The 20,532-nt window shown below is 39.5% G+C and overlaps 1 protein-coding gene across 1 annotated transcript in view; it reads left to right on the top strand.

Annotated features, from left to right (window-relative positions):
- Positions 1–20,532, top strand: part of NEK11 (NIMA related kinase 11) — a 625,868-nt gene that overhangs the window by 509,205 nt on the left and 96,131 nt on the right. Inside the window, exon 15 of the mRNA XM_053714299.1 lies at positions 11,353–11,449. Within this exon, the coding sequence (XP_053570274.1) occupies positions 11,353–11,449 (97 nt within the window). The remainder of the gene's footprint in view (positions 1–11,352; positions 11,450–20,532) is intronic.

Raw genomic sequence — 20,532 nt, 5'->3', positions numbered from 1 at the left:
ATCCCTATTTTTTATGGGATATATGTAATTCAAGTTCCCATTACTTTGTTTACTATGATGATTTGGTTTAATAACAAAAGTCCAAGGACTGAAAAATAAAATGAAATGCATATATATTTCAATTTTGTAATCGAATACTTGTGATTGTTTTAGCAATATACCTATATGTGTTTGATTAACATTGTACAGCATTATCATCATTTATATATAGTAATGAAGAGACACATTGATTTGTAATCATTATAAATGGTGTTGGAGTTGGGATGAGAGTGGGAGGTGACATCACCGGATGGGGGAGTGGCTTATGTCGCAGTTACTAAGTTAGATGTGTTGTGCAAGCTGTATACTTCTAGGCTCTGCAATAAAATAGTGTTGTACCTTCTATGCTGTGTCCTGCATCTCATGACATGGTGTCAGAAGTTCTTGCCTGCGCTTCTGTTTCCTGATCGATGACGATGTCAAAGTTTACCCCACCTGAGCCTTTTGATTTCTCTCAGCCTGCAGCTTGGCCTACATGGCGTCAGCGGTTTCAACGCTTAAGGATTGCTTCCAAGCTGGACAAGGAGAGTGGTGAAGTACAAGTTAATTCTCTTTTATACTCTATGGGGAAAGATGTGGAGCCAGTGTTTAATACCTTTACATTCCAAGAAGGGGAAGAATTTGACTTTGAAATAGTTATGAACAAACTCAGTTCTCACTTTGTGCACAAAATAAATGTGATTCATGAGAGGGCTTGTTTTCACAAACGTGCTCAGCGTGTGGGAGAATCTGTGGAGTCATTTGTGAACAGCCTGTTTGGTGTTGCTAAAGAAGAGCAAATCAGAGACAGAATAGTCATAGGAATTGCAGATGCTGAGGTCTCACTGAAGCTACAGTTGGAGACTGAATTAACATTAGATGGGGCTATTAGGATTGTCCGCCAGAGTGAATTGGTGAAAAAGCAAAGCGCTGATCTGAGGTCTGAGAGTATTGTGGATGAAGTGCAGCAGTTCAGGAGAGCTGCAGGTGAAAGGCACAGTGTGAGCGGTAGACCAAGGGCAACAGATAGGCCCAGAAGCGGATGGGCACAGCAGGCTCGCTGCACGCAGTGTAACCGTACCCATGATCAGAATGTCATATTCCCCGCTAAAGATAAAAGATGTAGAAAGTGTAACCGAATGGGCCATTTTTAAGTGGCTTGTAAAACTGAATACATTAAGAGATGCAGGTGGATAGTGACCAGGTGGGTCAAGACGTGTCCTTAGTAGGATCTGCTGTTGAACGGTCTGGTTTAGCCGAAGATTGGCGGGTGACCCTTACTGTAATGGGAGCCAAGGTTGCCTTCAAGATTGACACAAGAGCAGACATTATTGTTATGTCCCTTGCAGCATTCGTAAAACTGCCTCGACAGCCTCAGCTGGCGAAAGTTACAATGAAAGTTCATAGTCCTGGTGGCCACATCGATTGTGCGGGGACATTTCTTGCCAGCTGCGAGTACAAGCAGAGGAAATTCACCATGTGGGTGCATGTAATTAGAGGTCAGTGTGTTACCAACCAATTGAGCAGGAAAGCAGCCTGTGGTTTGGGCCTTGTCGCCAGAGTGAATGAGATTTCGGAAGACATGTTTGGTGAATTGGGCCTACTGATTTGCAACCCAGTCCGAATATCACTTTAAAGTGATGCAGTCCCATACAGCATTACCACTCTTTGTAGAATTCCGTTCCCGCTCATGCCTCAAGTGGAGAAGGAACTTCTGTGTATGAAGAATATGGGAGTTATTGAAGAGGTTGTTAAAGCAACTGACTGGTGTGCCCCTATTGTGCCTGTTGCAAAGAAAAACGGGAAGGTACACATCTGTGTAGACTTGAAAAGGCTGAATGAGGCGGTGAAGAGAGAGATATGGGCTGCCGAAGCTTGAAGACATAGCTCTGAAACTTGCTGGGACAAAGTTCTTCTCTTCACTGGATGCTTCCAGCGGCTTCTGGCAGATACCTCTAGATCCACAGTGCCGCAAACTGACTACCTTCATTACACCGGTAGGTCGGTTTTGCTTCTACAGACTCCCCTTCGGGATATCCTCTGCTCCTGAAATCTTTCAAAGAGATATGAGTTCCCTCCTAAGGGACCACGAGGTTACTGCAGTCTTCATGGACGACATTTTAGTATATGGGTCTACATTGGAAGAACATGATCAGTGATTGAGCTGTGTGCTGCAGACCATCAGAGAGGCTGAAATTGTGTTTTTTGGGCATATCATCAATGGAGATGGCATCAGGCCGGACCCTAATAAAATCCTTACTATTGAATAGATGAAAAGTCCTTCTGATGTACACGAGCTGAGACAAATATTGGGCCTTGTGGATTATGTGAGCAGTACTACACCCTATCACAGAGTTGTTGAAGAAAGATGTTGCCTGGGTCTGGGGTCCTTCACAGGAAGAAGCTTTTGTAGAGGTCAAGTCCTTGCTGGGGTCTGACCTAGTGTTAGGGTTCTACGACCCTTCTAAAAAGACTGTGGTTAGTGCTGATGGGCTAGGGGCCACTCTCCTGTAACTGAATGAGAATAAACTACAGCCCATCGCCTATTGTTCCCGTACACTGACAGCTGCGGAGCCGAAATACGCCCAAATTGAGAAAGAGTGCCTGACTGCAATTTTGGCCTGTGAGCGCTTCCAGCGTTACCTAGTGGGTTTAGGGAAATTTAGTCTGGAGACTGACCATAAACCGCTAGTCCCGCTAGTCAACTCCTATGATATTGACAAAACACCTCTCAAATGCCAGAAACTTCTGATGAGGCTGCTCAGGTTCAATGTTCAGGCAGTGCATGTGCCAGGGAAACAACTGGTAGTGGCAGATACACTTTACAGGCTCCCGCTGGCTGCTGCTGAAGAATCCTCAACGGAATCAGATGTGAAAGTGTATGTGGATTCAGTTCTTGCATCCGAATCCATTTTGTCAGGAAGGCTAGAGCAAATGAGAAAGGAGACACGTTTAGATACAGATCTTCAAGAAGTTATTAAGTACATAAAAGAAGGTTGGCCCGAGAGCCAGGCAGCCGGGATGCCTTTAAGTTCTTACCAATCAGAGAGGTCGCAGCTCATGGAGCTGGATGGTTTAGTGCTGTTCCAAGACCGCATTATCATTCCTGTTAGCATGCAGCAGGAGATGTTAAGCAGGATTCATGATGGCCACTTGGGTATTACAAAGTGCAGAGGAAGGGTAGCTATGGCGATATGGTGGCCTGGGATCAGTTCCGACATTGCAAGCCACGTGTGAAAATGTGCCTTTTGCCGGGAACGCCGGCCTACTCAGAGAAGGGAGCCCTTGATTTCTACCACTCTGCCTGCAGGCCCATGGCAGATTAGTGCGAACTGCATGGGAAGAAGTACCTAGTTGTGATTGACTACTATTCCAGGTATTTGGAGATTTCACCCTTGAATGAGATCACCAGTCAAGCCGTTATCACTCGTCTCAAGAGCTTGTTCGCCCGGTGGGGCATACCAATGGAGTTAGTGAGTGATAATGGAATGCAGTTTGCTTCAGTGGAGTTCAGATCTTTCAGCAGTGAATATGATTTTGTCCACTCTACGTCAAGTCCACATTACCCGCAGGCCAATGGAATAGCTGAAAGGTCAGTTCAAACAACAAAGTTTATTTTGAAGCAATCTGAGCCGTACCTAGCTTTCTTGGCCTATAAGGTAGACTCTCATCCAAGCCACAGGTTTTAGCCCAGCACAATTGATGCTAGGACGACAGATCCACACTACACTACCTTCGGTGGGTGTTTTCACGCCAGCCTGCTCTGTTCCTCAGGACGAGGTCCTTAGGAAGGAAAAGGAGGCAAAAAGGGGCTACTGATTCTTGGCAATGTGGGGGGACGGCGGTCTAGGGGTTAATAGGTTTATTTAGTATTGGCAATGTGGGGGGACGGCAGTTTATAGGTTAATAGGTTTAGTTAGTGTTTTGTTTAGTGTTGGCGATGGGGGAGGATGGCGGTTTAGAGGTTAATAGCTTTATTTAGTGTTGGCGATGTTGGGAACGGCGGTTTAGAGGTTAATAGGTTTATTTTGTGTTGGCGATGTGGGGGGATTGGCGGTTTAGAGGTTAATAGGTTTAGTTAGTGATGGCAATGTGGGGGACTGCTGTTTTCAGGGTTAATAGGTTTATTTAGTGTTGGCGATGTGGGGAGACGGCAGTTTAAAGGTTAATAGGTTTAGTTAGTGTTGCCGATGTAGGGGGGGCGGCGATTTAGATAATTTCATTTCGGCATATTCCTTATGTTAAGTTAAATAGTTTTTCGGATCCATTCATTATTCATATTCATTATTCTATTCTAAACTTCAGAATAAAATAATGAATATGAATAAAGAATGGATCCGAAATAACAAATGGATCCGAAATAACGAATGGATCCAAAAAACGATTAAACTTAACATAACTAATTTGCTGAAACTAAATTATTTTTTTAACTTAAAGGGACAGTCTACACCCTACATATAAGTATTTTTATATATGCTTACATATCACACAAGCATCCTTCACTGTGTCCCTCTTCTATAAGCGTTCAAGAAGTTGCTGAGAATGTAAAAGATTTAAACTTTGTAACTGCCGAAAATGGCCACTAAGCTCCGCCCACCGCTTTGTGTGTAGTTGGTCATGTCTAGTTTCCTCCAATCATGAACGACTCGTATATAAGTTTTAACGCTCGTTCAAGCTGTTTAACGTATGCATAGTTGACAGTTATGAGTGTTGCTGCCTAATCATTCCCCCAAATACACTATGATGTCATTTTAGTTTGGTAAGGCTTGATTATAGATTACGGCTCAGAAAAGCGCTATACATCCTATGAGTCTGTATTCTGTGTATAGTATGTTCTCCCCCACTCTGCCAAAATCTTGAATCCCCCTGCTTTTGTCTGCCGGTGTCTCCTATCTCCTACACTTCCTCCTTCACATTCCTTGTTCCTTTCGGTTCTCTGAGCCTCTGTGTCACAAAGGGAAAAAAAGCACATACAGCACGATTAAAAAAAAACAAAAAAACATGCATTTACACATTTCTAGACTATATGTTTTTTAGGAAAACACTGTCTGTGCAGCATGACATATTTTATTTATTTCTCTGTTACAGGGTTTATTAATGCAGTAGTTATAATAATGTTAACCACTGACACATTGGTTACACTGTCTGCATTTTTCATTGCACATGCAGTTCTTGTAAACTGCTTATGCAATGCCACCCTCTGCAGATTCGCGGCCAATCGGCCGCTAGCAGGGGGTGTCAATCAACCCGATCGGATTGATGTCCGCTGCCTCAGAACAGGCGGACAAGTTATGGAGCAGCGGTCTTTAGACCATGCTCGGAAACCATCAAAGCGCTGGGTACAAAGATAGGGGTATACAATGTCAAGGATTTGTGATAAAATACAAAACATAACAAACTAAACAAATCTAGTACAGGAGGAAGAGGACCCCCGTTATAACAACTCTAGATGTTACAAAGGACTGTTACTCAACGTTAATAAGAAACTAGCAATAAATATAGCCATGTAGAAAAGAGACTAAGTGCTAAAATCAAGCATTCTGTCCATTATACTAGAGCATCAAACAAAGGATCTAAGCTAAAAGGAAAATGTAAATTTAGATGTTGCTAAATCTGTAAGAAGCAAATAAGAGCAACAGGCACAACTCAGAGCCCTTAACGAACCACATTATGGGCCAGATTACAAGTGGAACGCTATATATCGCTTTTGCTCAAGTGCAAGCTCAGCCAGAAGTAAACTTGTAACACCTGTTGGTTTAGCATGCGTATTAAGAGTTGAAAGTAAATGGTTTGTGCAAAAGCGAAACTCGATGTACACTAACTTTAAGACTTCAGACATTGCGACTGCATTAACTTCTTCTCTCGCTTGCTCATCTGACACCGCGTTAGATCAAGTGCACTTAACCTGATGTGAGTTATTCATATTTTACATTCCAATGTTCTTCACATAGAATAAAATATTCTTTATATATATGTATATATATATATATATATACATTTAGAAAAAAATCTATCGGCCAGATTACGAGTTTTGCGTTAGGAGTTATGTGGTGCTAACGAGCAGTTTTCTCTCACCGTTCACTTACCTGCAGCGCTGGTATTACGGGTTTTTACAAACCTAGCGTTAAAAGGCAAGAAGTGAGCGTTGAGCAAAATTGTGCTCCTTACCGCACTCCAATACCAGCGCTGCTTAAGTCAGCGGTGAGCTGGTCGTACGTGCTCGTGCACGATTTCCCCATAGGAATCAACGGGGAGAGCCAGCTGAGAAAAAGTCTAACACCTGCAACAAAGCAGTGTAAAACTATGATTACTGTGGGGAAATAAAAGTTATGTTTACGCCTAACACCCTAACATAAACCCCGAGTCTAAACACCCCATATCTTACAGTTATTAACCCCTAATCTGCTGCCCCCGACATTGCCAACACCTGCATTATACTTATTAACCCCTAATCTGCCGCTCCGGACATCACCGCCACCTACATTATATTTATTAACCCCTAATTTGCTGCCCCCAGCATCGCCACCACCTACATTATATTTATTAACCCCTAATCTCCCTCCCCCAATGTCGCCGCAACCTACCTACATTTATTAACCCCTAATGTGCCGCCCCAACGCCGCCGCCACTATAATAAACATATTAACCCCTAAATCGCTGCACTCCCGCCTCGCAGATATTAGTTAAATATTATTAACCCCTAATCTGCCGTCTCTAACATTGCCACCACCTACCTGCATTTATTAACTCCTAATCTGCCACCCCCCAATGTCGCCACCAGTATACTAAATGTATTAACTCCTAAACCTAAGTCTAACCCTAAAACCCACTAACTTAAATAAAATTTAAATAAATCTAAATAAAATTAATATCATTACCTAAATAATTCCTATTTAAAACTAAATACTTACCTATAAAATAAACCATAAGATAGCTACAATATAACTAATAGTTATATTGTAGCTACCTTAGGGTTTATTTCTATTTTACAGGCAAGTTTGTATTTATTTTAACTAGGTAGAATAGTTATTAAATAGTTATTAACTATCAGCCAATAGGATTGAGCTCGCATTCTATTGGCTGAGTGGAACAGCCAATAGAATGCAAGCTCAATCCTATTGGCTGATTGGATCAGCCAATAGGATTGAACTTCAATCCTATTTGGCTGATTGCATCAGCCAATAGGATTTTTTCTACCTTAATTCCGATTGGCTGATAGAATTCTATCAGCCAATCAGAATCTAAAGGACGCCATCTTGGATGACGTCATTTAAAGGAACCGCCATTCAGTAAGAAGACTCCGGATGAAGAGGATGCTCCGCGTCGGATGTCTTGAAGATGGACCCGCTCCGCGTCGGATGGATGAAGATAGAAGATTCTGTCTGGATGAAGACTTCTGCCCGTCTGGAGGACCACTTCGCCCGGCTTGGATGAAGACTTCTCCCGGTTTCGTTGAGGACTTGAGCCCAGTTGGATGAAGACTTCTGCCGCTTCCTTGAGGATGGATGTCCAGTCTTCAGAACAGTAAGTCGATCTTCAGGGGGTTAGTGTTAGGTTTTTTTAAGGGTGTATTGGATGGGTTTTATTTTTAGGTTAGGGCTTTGGGCCGCAAAAACTGCACTTTTAAGGGCAATGGCCATCCAAATGCCCTTTTCAGGGCAATGGGGAGCTTAGGTTTTTGTAGTTAGTATTTTATTTGGGGGGTTGGTTGTGTGGGTGGTGGTTTTTACTGTTGGGTGGGTTGTTTGTATTTTTTTTACAGGTAAAAGAGCTGATTACTTTGGGGCAATGCCCCGCAAAAGGCCCTTTTAAGGGCTATTGATAGTTTAGTTTAGGCTAGGGTTTTTATTTTTTATTTTGGGGGGGCTTTTTTATTTTGATAGGGCTATTAGATTAGGTGTAATTAGTTTAAATATCTGTAATTTGTTTTTTATTTTCTGTAATTTAGTGTTTTGGGTTTTTTTTTTACTTTATTTAATTTACTTTATTTTTAATTTAGTAAATGTATTTAATTGTAGTGTTATAGTTAATAACTATTTAATAACTATTCTACCTAGTTAAAATAAATACAAACTTGCCTGTAAAATAAAAATACACCCCAAGCTAGTTACAATGTAACTATTAGTTATAGTGTAGCTAGCTTAGGGTTTATTTTATAGGTAAGTATTTAGTTTTAAATAGGAATAATGTAGTTAAGGATAGTCATTTTATTTAGATTTATTTAAATTATATTTAAGTTAGGGGGTGTTAGGGTTAGGGGTTAATAAATTTAATATAGTGGCGGCGATGTTAGGGGAGGCAGATTAGGGGTTAATAAGTATAATGTAGGTGACGGCGATGTTAGGGGCGGCAGATTAGGAGTTATAATATTTAACTAGTGTTTGCGAGGCGGGAGTGCGCCGGTTTAGGGGTTAATATGTTTATTATAGTGGCGGCGATGTCCGGAGTGGCAGATTAGGGGTTAAAAATGTTATTTTAGTATTTGTGATGCGGGAGGGCCTCTGTTTAGGGGTTAATAGGTAGTTTATGGGTGTTAGTGTACTTTTTAGCACTTTAGTTAAGAGTTTTATGCTACGGCGTTGTACCATAAAACTCTTAACTACTGACTTTAGAATGCGTTATGGATCTTGGAGGTAGAGGGTGTACCGCTCACTTTTTGGCCTCCTAGGACAGACTCGTAATACTGGCGCTATGGACGTCCCATAGAAAAAAGACTTTACAAAGTTTACTTAAGTCGTTTTGCGGTAAGGCCAAAGAAGTGTGCGGTGCCCCTAAACCTGCAAGACTCGTAATAGCAGCGGTAGTGAAAAGCAGTGTTAGGACCTGTTAACGCTGCTTTTTCAGCTTACCACAAAACTCGTAATCTAGCCGTATATCTTTACCTATATATCTATATGAATATATACAGGTATATGTATATACAGGTATTTATATAGGAATGTTTATTTAAAAATACTTACAACATTTTCTCTTATGTAAAGAATATTGGAATATTAAATATTTACAGTAAAACACATTATAAATAGTAAAATTTATGATAAATGCTTTTGCATGTTTTAAGGTATTTGACTGGAAAGGGCCCAAAAGTGTGTGTTTATATATATATATATATATATATATATATATGTGTGTGTGTGACAGTATATATGTGTGTGTATATGTATATATGTATGTATATAGATATATAAATACATAAATACACATATATAATATAATTACATACATTTGCTTGATTTTGAATAGGCACTTATAAGGTCTCACACTACAACTGTGAGAGAAAACAAACAAACCACAATAGGCAGTTTGTAGAAGGCAATAATATAAATATAAGCATAGGTGACCTCCACTGACCGCCATTGTACATCCTGTGTCTTCCAATGCCAGTTCTGTAGCCACCAGTGGTTTCTTGCAGTACAATCTTACCGATTGCTAGTGGCGCTGCTTCCAAATCTCCACCCAGGTAGCCAGCTGACATGAGCTTTTCAGTGTGCCCTTATAGAAGTGTTATGTAAAGGAATTAAAGGGACATGAAACCCACATGTTTTCTTTCATGATTCAGATAGAGAATAACATTTTAAATAACTTTCCAATTTACTTATATAATCTCATTTACTTCATTCTTTAGATATCCTTTGTTAAAGAAATAGCAATGCACATGGGTAAGTGAATCACACTAGGCACCTATGTGCTGCCACCAATCAGCATCTATTAAGTCTATCTAGAAATGCTTTTTAACAAAGGATATCAAAAGAATGAAGCAAATGAGATAATAGAAGTAAGTTGGAAAGTTGTTTAAAATTGTATGGTCTATCTAAATCATGAAAGAAATTTTTTTGGGTTTCATGTCCCTTTAAGAGCAACTCGCTAGCATCCAGACCAGGGGTCAGCAACCTTGGCACCCCAGTTGTTTTAGAACTACTTTTCCCATGATGCTCAGACACACTTTAGGCTGGCTGAGTATCATGGGATTGTAGTTGCAAAACATCTGGGGTGCAAAGGTTTCTGACCCCTGCCCTAATGCTTGAGCAATAAAATATGACTTGTGTAAGAGCACAATGATAAAGTGGCTATTGATTTAATGCACAAGAGTGGTAATATTGTTTCACTTGTAATCTCAGCTTGAATGTATTCATTATTAGTTATTCTAAACAGGAGAGATTCTAGACCATGATATTTAGTGGTGTAAAAAGCTGATCACTAAGCCAAATGTTAAAGGTGCAAGGACTACAGGTGGGGCTTTGTCTATTACATAGTTCTGTCTTTATTTATTTTTTAAGGGAGATAAAACTAAATTAAAGGTTAAAAACACAAATTTTTAAGCAACTTTTCAATGTACTTTGGTTAACACATTTACTTTGTTGACATTGTAGCTGAAAAGCACATCTAGGGAGGCTCAGGAGCAGCAATGCACTATTGGGAGCTAGCTGATGGTTGCTGGCTGCTCCCAAATGCCTCTTGTCATTGGCTTACCAGATTTGTTTAGCTAGGTTAGGCTAGGCTATTTATTTTGCACTTAATTCTATTTTCATCTGCCTTGCTCTGCATACATCCCATGAGATGCAAAAAAACATCACTCCTTGCAAATTCAAGGCAGCTGGCACCTTAAATAGCTAGGGCTACTGCAGTAACTAATGGGGTGCATAGCACTCACAGCACCCACCTAGAACAACTGCTTGCAAGCCATTTTTATCAATTCTAAAAACATTACCTAATATACAAATTCTAACATTGATTCTTATGTTATATTCAAAAATATTCAATAGCAGAAACCATTGTCAAGGGGATCATTCTACTATTCAAATTCATAAGTAGCGTCTTAATGGGTTTTTTGATAACATAGATGTTATCAGAAGTCATATGTGATTAATTCTGTTTTAAATGCAGTGCAAATTACTAATATAGCATAAATTGTCCAATAAGTCCCAAGTTTTAAATGACTTAACCTGATCATTTGTTTCATATGACATGTCAGACATTAATATGAAATCAAGTACCACTTGGGTTGTGATGATATGTGATTTTATTGCACTGGTTCATGAGAAAAGCATTTAAATAACACTGGTTTAGAATATTGATTTACATTTAACAATTCATTTAAAAGCTGTAACTTCATAAGAGGAATTCTGTGGTTTCTTTGATTGCTGAACCTTATTTTTGACCTCTGATTTGGCTTCACGCCACATTGACATACTATGTAATTAAATTCACCTCATGTTTTCAGAAATGAATGCTGATTATAGTTTCTGCTTGCAAGTGTCTGCTCTCATTCTTATTTTGTTTTTGAGGTAAAAGGTACAGTGAATAAGACTTATGTCTCTCTCTATTGATTTGTAGATTCTGAGACTGTCACCAGAGTGTCTTCATCTAACCCCTTGAGCTCTGGAGCTCTTAATGAAACCATGGCCCAGACCAAGCTGAGGCGCATGAGGGAGTGAGTAGAGTGTTATTAGCAATGACATAAGGAATGTTTTCAGGAAGCCGATATGTTCCTTTTTTGTTATTCCTAAACATCTTATGAGTCCATAAATTAGATGCCGGTTATGTTCCCTGTTCGTATTTATGTTGCATTTATTGCAGAACTTAAAAATGTACTGAAATACATAATACATTTGCACAGTTGAGGGAAATATGAAATCCTGCTGCAAAACATTCAAAGAAATTCAAGTACATAAAAAATTGATGGCTAATCCATGACATGTTGCCAGACCTGTATCTCAGAGACATCTGTAATGGCACAAAGTGCGACCTACGTATTAATTGCACCACATTTTAACCAGGGTACAGAAGTTGCCCCATCTGTGTGTAGAATCACGTGCTCACCTGTCTAAAAACATACAACATAGCACATGCAGTTTAATTTACTTCTGTTATCAAATTTGCTTCACTCTCCTTGATATTGTTTCTTGAAGAGTAAATCCACATATTCTCTTAGGAGATCAGAAGCGGGAACTTATCTTTAGTGGCTGCAGTGTTTGCAACCTTGTTTCTAACAGTTTTATAAATTGTTGCTGCCATAGAGTAGTAAACACACATCCACCTAAGATCCTATGAAACAATGAAGATTTACTTTTCAGCAAAGGATACCACAAGAACAAACAAATTGGAGGCTGTTTAAAATGACATGCCCTGTCTGAATCATGACAGTTTAATTTTGACTTTACTGTCTCTTTAAATTTAGCATATATACATTTTGACACGTCTAATATGATTTCTAGACAAAATTGGCCACTCAGGCCTAGCTTTTTCCCCCCATCATTGGTGAAGAGCCGCTTTGTTTACAGCATTTCAACTGGCCCTTGGCCTCTCCAGATTAAATACTATTCATGTCGTAACTAGGGTAGAATTTAGATTTTTTTAAATATCCAATATTACTACATAAGAGCGTTTATATATGTTGTTGAAAGTTCTGTATAAATAACTATGTTTATCTGTAAAATAACATACCTGACACAATTTATCATGTACTTAGACTGATCATTCTATCATATGTATGTATCTATCTATCTATCTATCTATCTATCTATCTATCTATATCTATCATCATCTGTCTGTGTCAGTATTTACAAATGTTTTTCTCTGACTTTGCATGCCACAGCCTTATGGAAAAAAAGTTGAGTAGATCTTATGTTTCTTTCATGTAATTAGCAAGAGTCCATGAGCTAGTGACGTATGGGATATACATTCCTACCAGGAGGGGCAAAGTTTCCCAAACCTCAAAATGCCTATAAATACACCCCTCACCACACCCACAAATCAGTTTTACAAACTTTGCCTCCCGTGGAGGTGGTGAAGTAAGTTTGTGCTAGATTCAACATCTAATACTCAGGATGTTCCTGTTAATATAAGAGATTTTGTTTCTAAATCTATTAGGAAGGCTATGTCTGTTATTCCTCCTTCCAGGAAACGTAAAAGGTCTTTTAAAACTTCACATTTTTCAGATTAATTTTTAAATGAACATCATCATTCTGATTTGTCTGTTTCTGATGATGATTTTTCTGGTTCAGAGGATTCTGTCTCAGATATTGACACTGATAAATCTTCATATTTATTTAAAATGGAATTTATTCGTTCTTTACTTAAAGAAGTTTTAATTGCATTAGAGATGGAGGAATCTAGTCCTCTTGATACTAAATCTACTAAGCGTTTGAATTCGTTTTTTAAACCTCCTTTAGTTATTCCGGAAGTTTTTCCTGTCCCTGATGCTATTTCTGAAGTAATTTCTAGGGAATGGAATAATCTGGGTAATTCATTTACTCCTTCTAAAAGGTTTAAGAAATTGTATCCTGTGCCATCTGACAGATTAGAGTTTTGGGACAAAATCCCTAAAGTTGATGGGGCTATCTCTACTCTCGCTAAACGTACTACTATTCCTACGGCAGATAGTACTTCCTTTAAGGATCCTTTAGATAGGAAAATTGTATCCTTTCTAAGGAAAGCTTATTTATGTTCAGGTAATCTTCTTCATTTTCGTTCCTTTCGTCAGAATAAGGAACAGAAGCCTGATCCTTCCCCTAAAGAAACGATTTCTGTTTGGAAACCATCTCCAGTCTGGAATAAATCCAAGCCTTTCAGAAAGCCAAAGCCAGCTCCCAAGTCCACATGAAGGTGCGGCTCTCATTCCAGCACAGCTGGTAGGGGGCAGATTATGATTTTTCAAAGAAATTTGGATCAATTCGATTGACAGTCTTTGGATTCAGAACATTGTTTCACAAGGGTACAGAATAGGTTTCAAGGTAAGGCCTCCTGCAAGAAGATTATTTCTTTCTCGCATTCCAATAAACCCAGTGAAGGCTCAAGCATTTCTGAAATGTGTTTCAGATCTAGAGTTGGCTGGAGTAATTGTGCCAGTTCCAGTTCTGGAACAGGGTCTGGGGTTTTACTCAAATCTGTTCATTGTACCAAAGAAGGAGAATTCCTTCAGACCAGTTCTGGATTTAAAAATATTAAATCGTTATGTAAGGATACCAACATTCAAAATGGTAACTATAAGGACTATTCTGCCTTTTGTTCAGCAAGGGCATTATATGTCCACAATAGATTTACAAGATGCATATCTGCATATTCCTATTCATCCAGATCACTTTCAGTTTCTGAGATTCTCTTTTCTAGACAAGCATTACCAGTTTGTGGCTCTGCCGTTCGGCCTAGTAAGAGCTCCAATGATTTTTTCAAAGGTTCTCGGTGCCCTTCTATCTGTAATCAGAGAACAGGGTATTGTGGTATTTCCTTATTTGGACGATATCTTGGTACTTGCTCAGTCTTCACATTTAGCAGAATTTCATACGAATCGACTTGTGTCGTTTCTTCAACAACATGGTTGGAGGATCAATTTACCAAAGAGTTCATTGATTCCTCAGACAAGGGTAACCTTTTTAGGTTTCCAAATAGATTCAGTGTCCATGACTTTGTCTCTGACGGACAAGAGACATCTGAAATTGGTTTCAAAAAGTGTAAGCAAGGATAGAGGCGCCTATGGTGCAGGTAAATGGTGGTACAATGAGTGCTAATAGCCCACTCTAACACAATGTACTCACATTTATTGAAGGCACTCACTTGTGCCTATAGAGGCAGGCTGGATTTTAGCAGCAATCCAGCTGGCTGTAACCGGGTGGAAAGGCTGGTTCGTGGGTGTCAGAGTGCAGGAACTCTATAGTAGCATAGCAAGGTGGTACCAAGATAACACTGAGAGTGGATGTGTAATAAAAAGTGGATTTATTTAAAACATATAAAAAAAGTTATTCCACTCATCACAGTGTTAAAAACAGCTGGTACATCAGGAATACATGCGACGCGTTTCTCAGTTACAACTGTTTCATCAGGCCATTGGCGCCTCTTTCTTGTTACTTTATCTTATGAAATTGGTTTCAGCTTGTCAAAACCTTCAGTCTCAATCCTTCCCTTCGGTAGCCTTATGCATGGAAATTCTAGGTCTTATGACTGCTGCATCGGACGCGATCCCCTTTGCTCGTTTTCACATGCGACCTCTTCAGCTTTGTATGCTGAACCAGTGGTGCAGGGATTATACAAAGATATCACAGTTAATATCTTTAAATCCGATTGTACGACACTCTCTGACGTGGTGGACAGATCACCATCGTTTAGTTCAAAGGGCTTCTTTTGCTCTTCCAACCTGGACTGTGATCTCAACAGATGCAAGTCTGACAGGTTGGGGAGCTGTATGGGGGTCTCTGACAGCGCAGGGGGTTTGGGAATCTCAGGAGGCGAGATTACCAATCAACATTTTGGAACTCCGTGCGATTTTCAGAGCTCTTCAGTCGTGGCCTCTTCTGAAGAGAGAATCGTTCATTTGTTTTCAGACGGACAATGTCACAACCGTGGCATATGTCAATCATCAAGGGGGGACTCACAGTCCTCTGGCTGTGAAAGAAGTATCTCGGATACTTGTATGGGCAGAATCCAGCTCCTGTCTAATCTCTGCGGTTCACATCCCAGGTATAGACAATTGGGAAGCGGATTATCTCAGTCGCCAGATGTTACATCCGGGCGAATGGTCTCTTCACCCAGAGGTTTTTCTTCAGATTGTTCAAATCTGGGGACTTCCAGAAATAGATCTGATGGCCTCTCATCTAAACAAGAAACTTCCCAGGTATCTGTCCAGATCCAGGGATCCTCAGGCGGAGGCAGTGGATGCATTGTCACTTCCTTGGAAGTATCATCCTGCCTATATCTTTCCGCCTCTAGTTCTTCTTCCAAGAGTGATCTCCAAGATTCTAAAAGAGCGTTTGTTTGTTCTGCTGGTGGCTCCAGCATGGCCTCATAGGTTTTGGTATGCGGATCTTGTTCGGATGGCTACTTGCCAACCTTGGACTCTTCCGTTAAGACCAGACCTTCTATCTCAAGGTCCTTTTTTCCATCAGGATCTCAAATCATTAAATTTGAAGGTATGGAGATTGAACGCTTGATTCTCAGTCATAGAGGTTTCTCTGACTCCGTAATTAATACTATGTTACAGGCTCGTAAATCTGTGTCTAGGAAGATATATTATCGATTCTGGAAGACTTACATTTCTTGGTGTTCTTCTCATCAATTTTCCTGGCATTCTTTTAGAATTCCTAGAATTTTACAGTTTCTTCAGGATGGTCTGGATAAAGGTTTGTCTGCAAGTTCATTGAAAGGACAAATTTCTGCTCTTTCTGTGCTGTTTCACAGAAAGATTGCTAATCTTCCTGATATTCATTGTTTTGTACAGGCTTTGGTTCGTATAAAGCCTTTCATTAAGTCAATCTCTCCTCCTTGGAGTTTGAATTTGGTTCTGGGGGCTTTACAAGCTCCTCCGTTTGAACCTATGCATTCTCTGGATATTAAATTAGTTTCTTGGAAAGTGTTGTTCCTTTTGGCCATCTCTTCTGCTAGAAGAGTTTCTGAGTTTTCTGCTCTTTCTTGTGAATCTCCTTTTCTGATTTTTCATCAGGATAAGGCGGTGTTGCGGACTTCATTTAAATTTTTACCTAAAATTGTGAATTCTAACAACATTAGTAGAGAAATTGTGGTTCCTTCATTGTGTCCTAATCCTAAGAATTCTAAGGAAAGATCGTTACATTCTTTGGATGTAGTTAGAGCTTTGAAATATTATGTTGAAGCTACTAAAGATTTCCGAAAGACTTCTAGTCTATTTGTTATCTTTTCCGGTTCCAGGAAAGGTCAGAAGGCCTCTGCCATTTCTTTGGCGTCTTGGTTAAAGTCTTTGATTCATCATGCTTATGTCGAGTCGGGTAAAACTCTGCCTCAAAGGATTACAGCTCATTCTACTAGGTCAGTTTCTACTTCCTGGGCGTTTAGGAATAAAGCTTCGGTTGATCAGATTTGCAAAGCAGCAACTTGGTCTTCTTTGCATACTTTTACTAAATTCTACCATTTTGATGTGTTTTCTTCTTCTGAATCAGGTTTTGGTAGAAAAGTACTTCAGGCAGCTGTTTCAGTTTGATTCTTCTGCTTATAATTTCAGTTTTTTTTCATTATAAGATTAAAACTTTATTTTGGAGTGTGGATTATTTTTCAGCGGAATTGGCTGTCTTTATTTTATCCCTCCCTCTCTAGTGACTCTTGCGTGGAAGTTCCACATCTTGGGTATTTATTATCCCATACGTCACTAGCTCATGGACTCTTGCTAATTACATGAAAGAAAACATAATTTCTTTCATATTAGCAAGAGTCCATGAGGCCCACCCTTTTTTGTGGTGGTTATGATTTTTTGTATAAAGCACAATTATTCCAATTCCTTATTTTTTATGCTTTCGCACTTTTTTCTTATCACCCCACTTCTTGGCTATTCGTTAAACTGATTTGTGGGTGTGGTGAGGGGTGTATTTATAGGCATTTTGAGGTTTGGGAAACTTTGCCCCTCCTGGTAGGAATGTATATCCCATACATCACTAGCTCATGGACTCTTGCTAATATGAAAGAAATTAATTTATCAGGTAAGTTCTTACATAAATTATGTTTTTGCCACAAGTAGCAACAAAGACACCGAATAGCGACGACTCTGCTACTATCAATTGCTGATTGGGCGACAATAAAACTATCTGTAACTACTTTCTAAGAAAGATGATTAACAACATCTACTTAATTTCTTATCTGTCACTGTTATTTTTCACCCAAATGCCTTTTCATTACACTACATTAACCTGATGTAAATGCTTTATACCAGATGCAGACAGATCAAGAATAAATGATCCTCTGCAATGAGTTAAAACTGACATAGGTACCGCTACCAGTTTTGAAAGGATAGTAAATAGAGTGAATGTTGCATGCATAATAACTCATTTTACTTCAAAGTATGTCAGTTTCTTTTGTGTGTGTTTCAGTGAATAAGGTGTTTTGTATTTTCAAGCACACCTATTTTTGTTGACAGCGGTTGCCATACTGTACAGTACTAGTACATACATGCTTGTGCAACCTCACATACACCTAGATTACAAGTTTTGCGTTCGGGTTTTAACGCTGAAAAATTGTCATTTCGGCATTAAAACAGCACTGCAGCACCGCAGCCATTACAAGTCTTGTCGGTATAGCTGTACTGCAAGGTTTTTAGCCTGTAACGCAACGTCAGTCCCGCACTCGTAAAAATTACGTTTTTTCATGGGACTTCCATAGCGCTGCCATTACAAGTTTGGCGGTGAGGCTAAAAAGCTTGCGTTCCAGCCTATATCTACAAGATCTGTTTCGCAATCTGAGAGCATTAACACCCATAAACTACCTATTAACCCCTAAACCGAGGCCCTCCCGCATCGCAAACGCTATATTAAACTTATTAACCCCTAATCTGCTGCTCCTGACATCGCCGCCACTAATAAAATGTATTAACCCCTATTCTGCCGCTCCCCAGCATCACCGCCACTATACTAAAGTTATTAACCCCTATTCCCCTGCACCCCAACATCTACCACACTATAATAAAGATATTAACCCCTATGCCACCGCTCCTTGACACCGCTGCAACTATAATAAACCTATTAACCCCCTAAATTAAGCTATTAACCCCTAAACCGGAAGCCACCCACAATGAAATATACTAAATTAAACTATTAACCCCTAAACCGAAAGCCCCCCGTATCACAATAAACTAATTTAAACTAGTAACCCCTAACTTTGTATTAAAATTACAATTTCCCTATCTTAAATTAAATTAAAACTTACCTGTCAAATTAAAAAAAAACAATTAAACTAATATAACTATTAAACTAAAATGAAACTAACTACCATTTAAAGAAAACTAAAATGCACATTAAAAAAAATCCTAACACTACTATAAAAATTAGAAAATCTAATTACAAAAAATAAAAAATACTAAATTACAAAAAATAACAAACACTAAATTAAAAAAAATAACAAACGAAATTATCAAAAATAAAAAATAATTACACCTAATCTAATAGCCCTATAAAAATAAAAAAGGACCCCCAAAATAAAAAAACCCTACCCTACAATAAACTACCAATAGCCCTTAAAGGGGCCTTTTTTAGGGCATTGCCCTAAGTTAAACAGCTCTTTTACCTGTAAAAAAAACCCACAAAGACCCCCCAACAGTAAAACCCACCACCCAACCAACCCCCCAGAATAAAAAAAACCTAACTCTAACAAAAACCTAAGCTACCCACTGCCCTGAAAAGGGCATTTGTATGGGCATTGCCCTTAAAGGGGCATTTAGCTTTTTTGCATTACCCTGAAAAGGACATTTAGCTCTTTTAAAAAAAGCCCAAACCCTAAACTAAAAAAACAAAACACCCAAAAAAGTTTATAAAATTCTAACACTAACCCCTGACCATACACTTACAGTTCCTGAAGTCCGGACATCCAGGTGGCGAGAGGTCTTCATCCAGGCGGCTCCATCTTCATCCTTTGCGGGACCGGCATCTTCTTCATCCCTGCGGAGGCGGAGCGGCAATGCGCGGGGCGGAGGTCCAGGTGGTCTTCATCCAGGCGGCTCCATCTTCATCCTTTGCGGGACCGGCATCTTCTTCATCCCTGCGGAGGCGGAGCAGCAATGCACGGGGCAGAGGTCCAGGCGAAGGTCCAGACAGAGGTCCAAGGCGGAGGTCCAGGCAGAGGACCATTGATCCCACGTGGAGGTCCTCTTCATGCGATCGTCCGCCGCACACTGAGGATTGAAATGCAAGGTACCCCTTTTATACTGGGGGTACCATTGCATTCCTATTGGCTGAAAATTTTGAATCAGCAAATAGGAATTAGGGCTGATAAAATCCTATTGGCTGTTCAAATCAACCAAATGGATTTAAGCAGCTCTCATTCTATTGGCTGATTCAAATTTTTTAAGGTTTTTTTTGTGGTGTTTTTTTTTTAGATTAGGGTGGGCACTCTTAAAAGAGCTGAATGCCCTTTTAAGGGCAGCAAAAGAGCTGAATGCCCTTTTTAGGGCAATGCCCATACACATTTTCAGAGCAATGGGTAGATTAGGTTTTTTAGATAGTTTTTTTTATTTTGGGGGTTTGGTGGGCTGGGGGTTTGTAATGTTAGTGGGTTTTTGTATTTTTTTCAGAAAAAGAGCTGATATCTTTAGGGTAATGCCCTACAAAAGGCCCTTTTAAGGGCTATTGGTAGTTTATTCTAATTAGGTTTCTTTTATTTTGGGGTATTTTATTTTAAAATGGTATTAGAATAGGAATAATTGTTATTATTTTGGATAATTTGTTTGTTATTTTCTTTAATTATTTTTTTCGTTTTGGGGTGGGTTTTTATTTTTAGATTAGGGGTTGGGCATTTCATAAAAGAGCTTTTAAGGGCAGGAAAAAGAGCTGAATGCCCTTTTAAGGGTAATGCACATACAAATGCCCTTTTCAGGCCAATGGGTAGATTAGGTTTTACTTTATTTTTATTTTGTGTGTTTGGGGGGTGGGGGTTGTATACTGTTAGGGGGTTTGATTTTCTTTTTTAGCAAAAGAGCTGTTAACTTTAGGGCAATGCCCTACAAAAGGCCCTTTTAAGGGCCCTTGGTTGTTTATTATAGGTTAGGGTTTTTATTTTGGGGTGGGTTTT

This window comes from Bombina bombina, chromosome 5 (genome assembly GCF_027579735.1).
Source record: "Bombina bombina isolate aBomBom1 chromosome 5, aBomBom1.pri, whole genome shotgun sequence".
Taxonomy (NCBI): Eukaryota; Metazoa; Chordata; class Amphibia; order Anura; family Bombinatoridae; genus Bombina; species Bombina bombina.
This window is presented reverse-complemented; position numbering and strand designations above follow the sequence as displayed.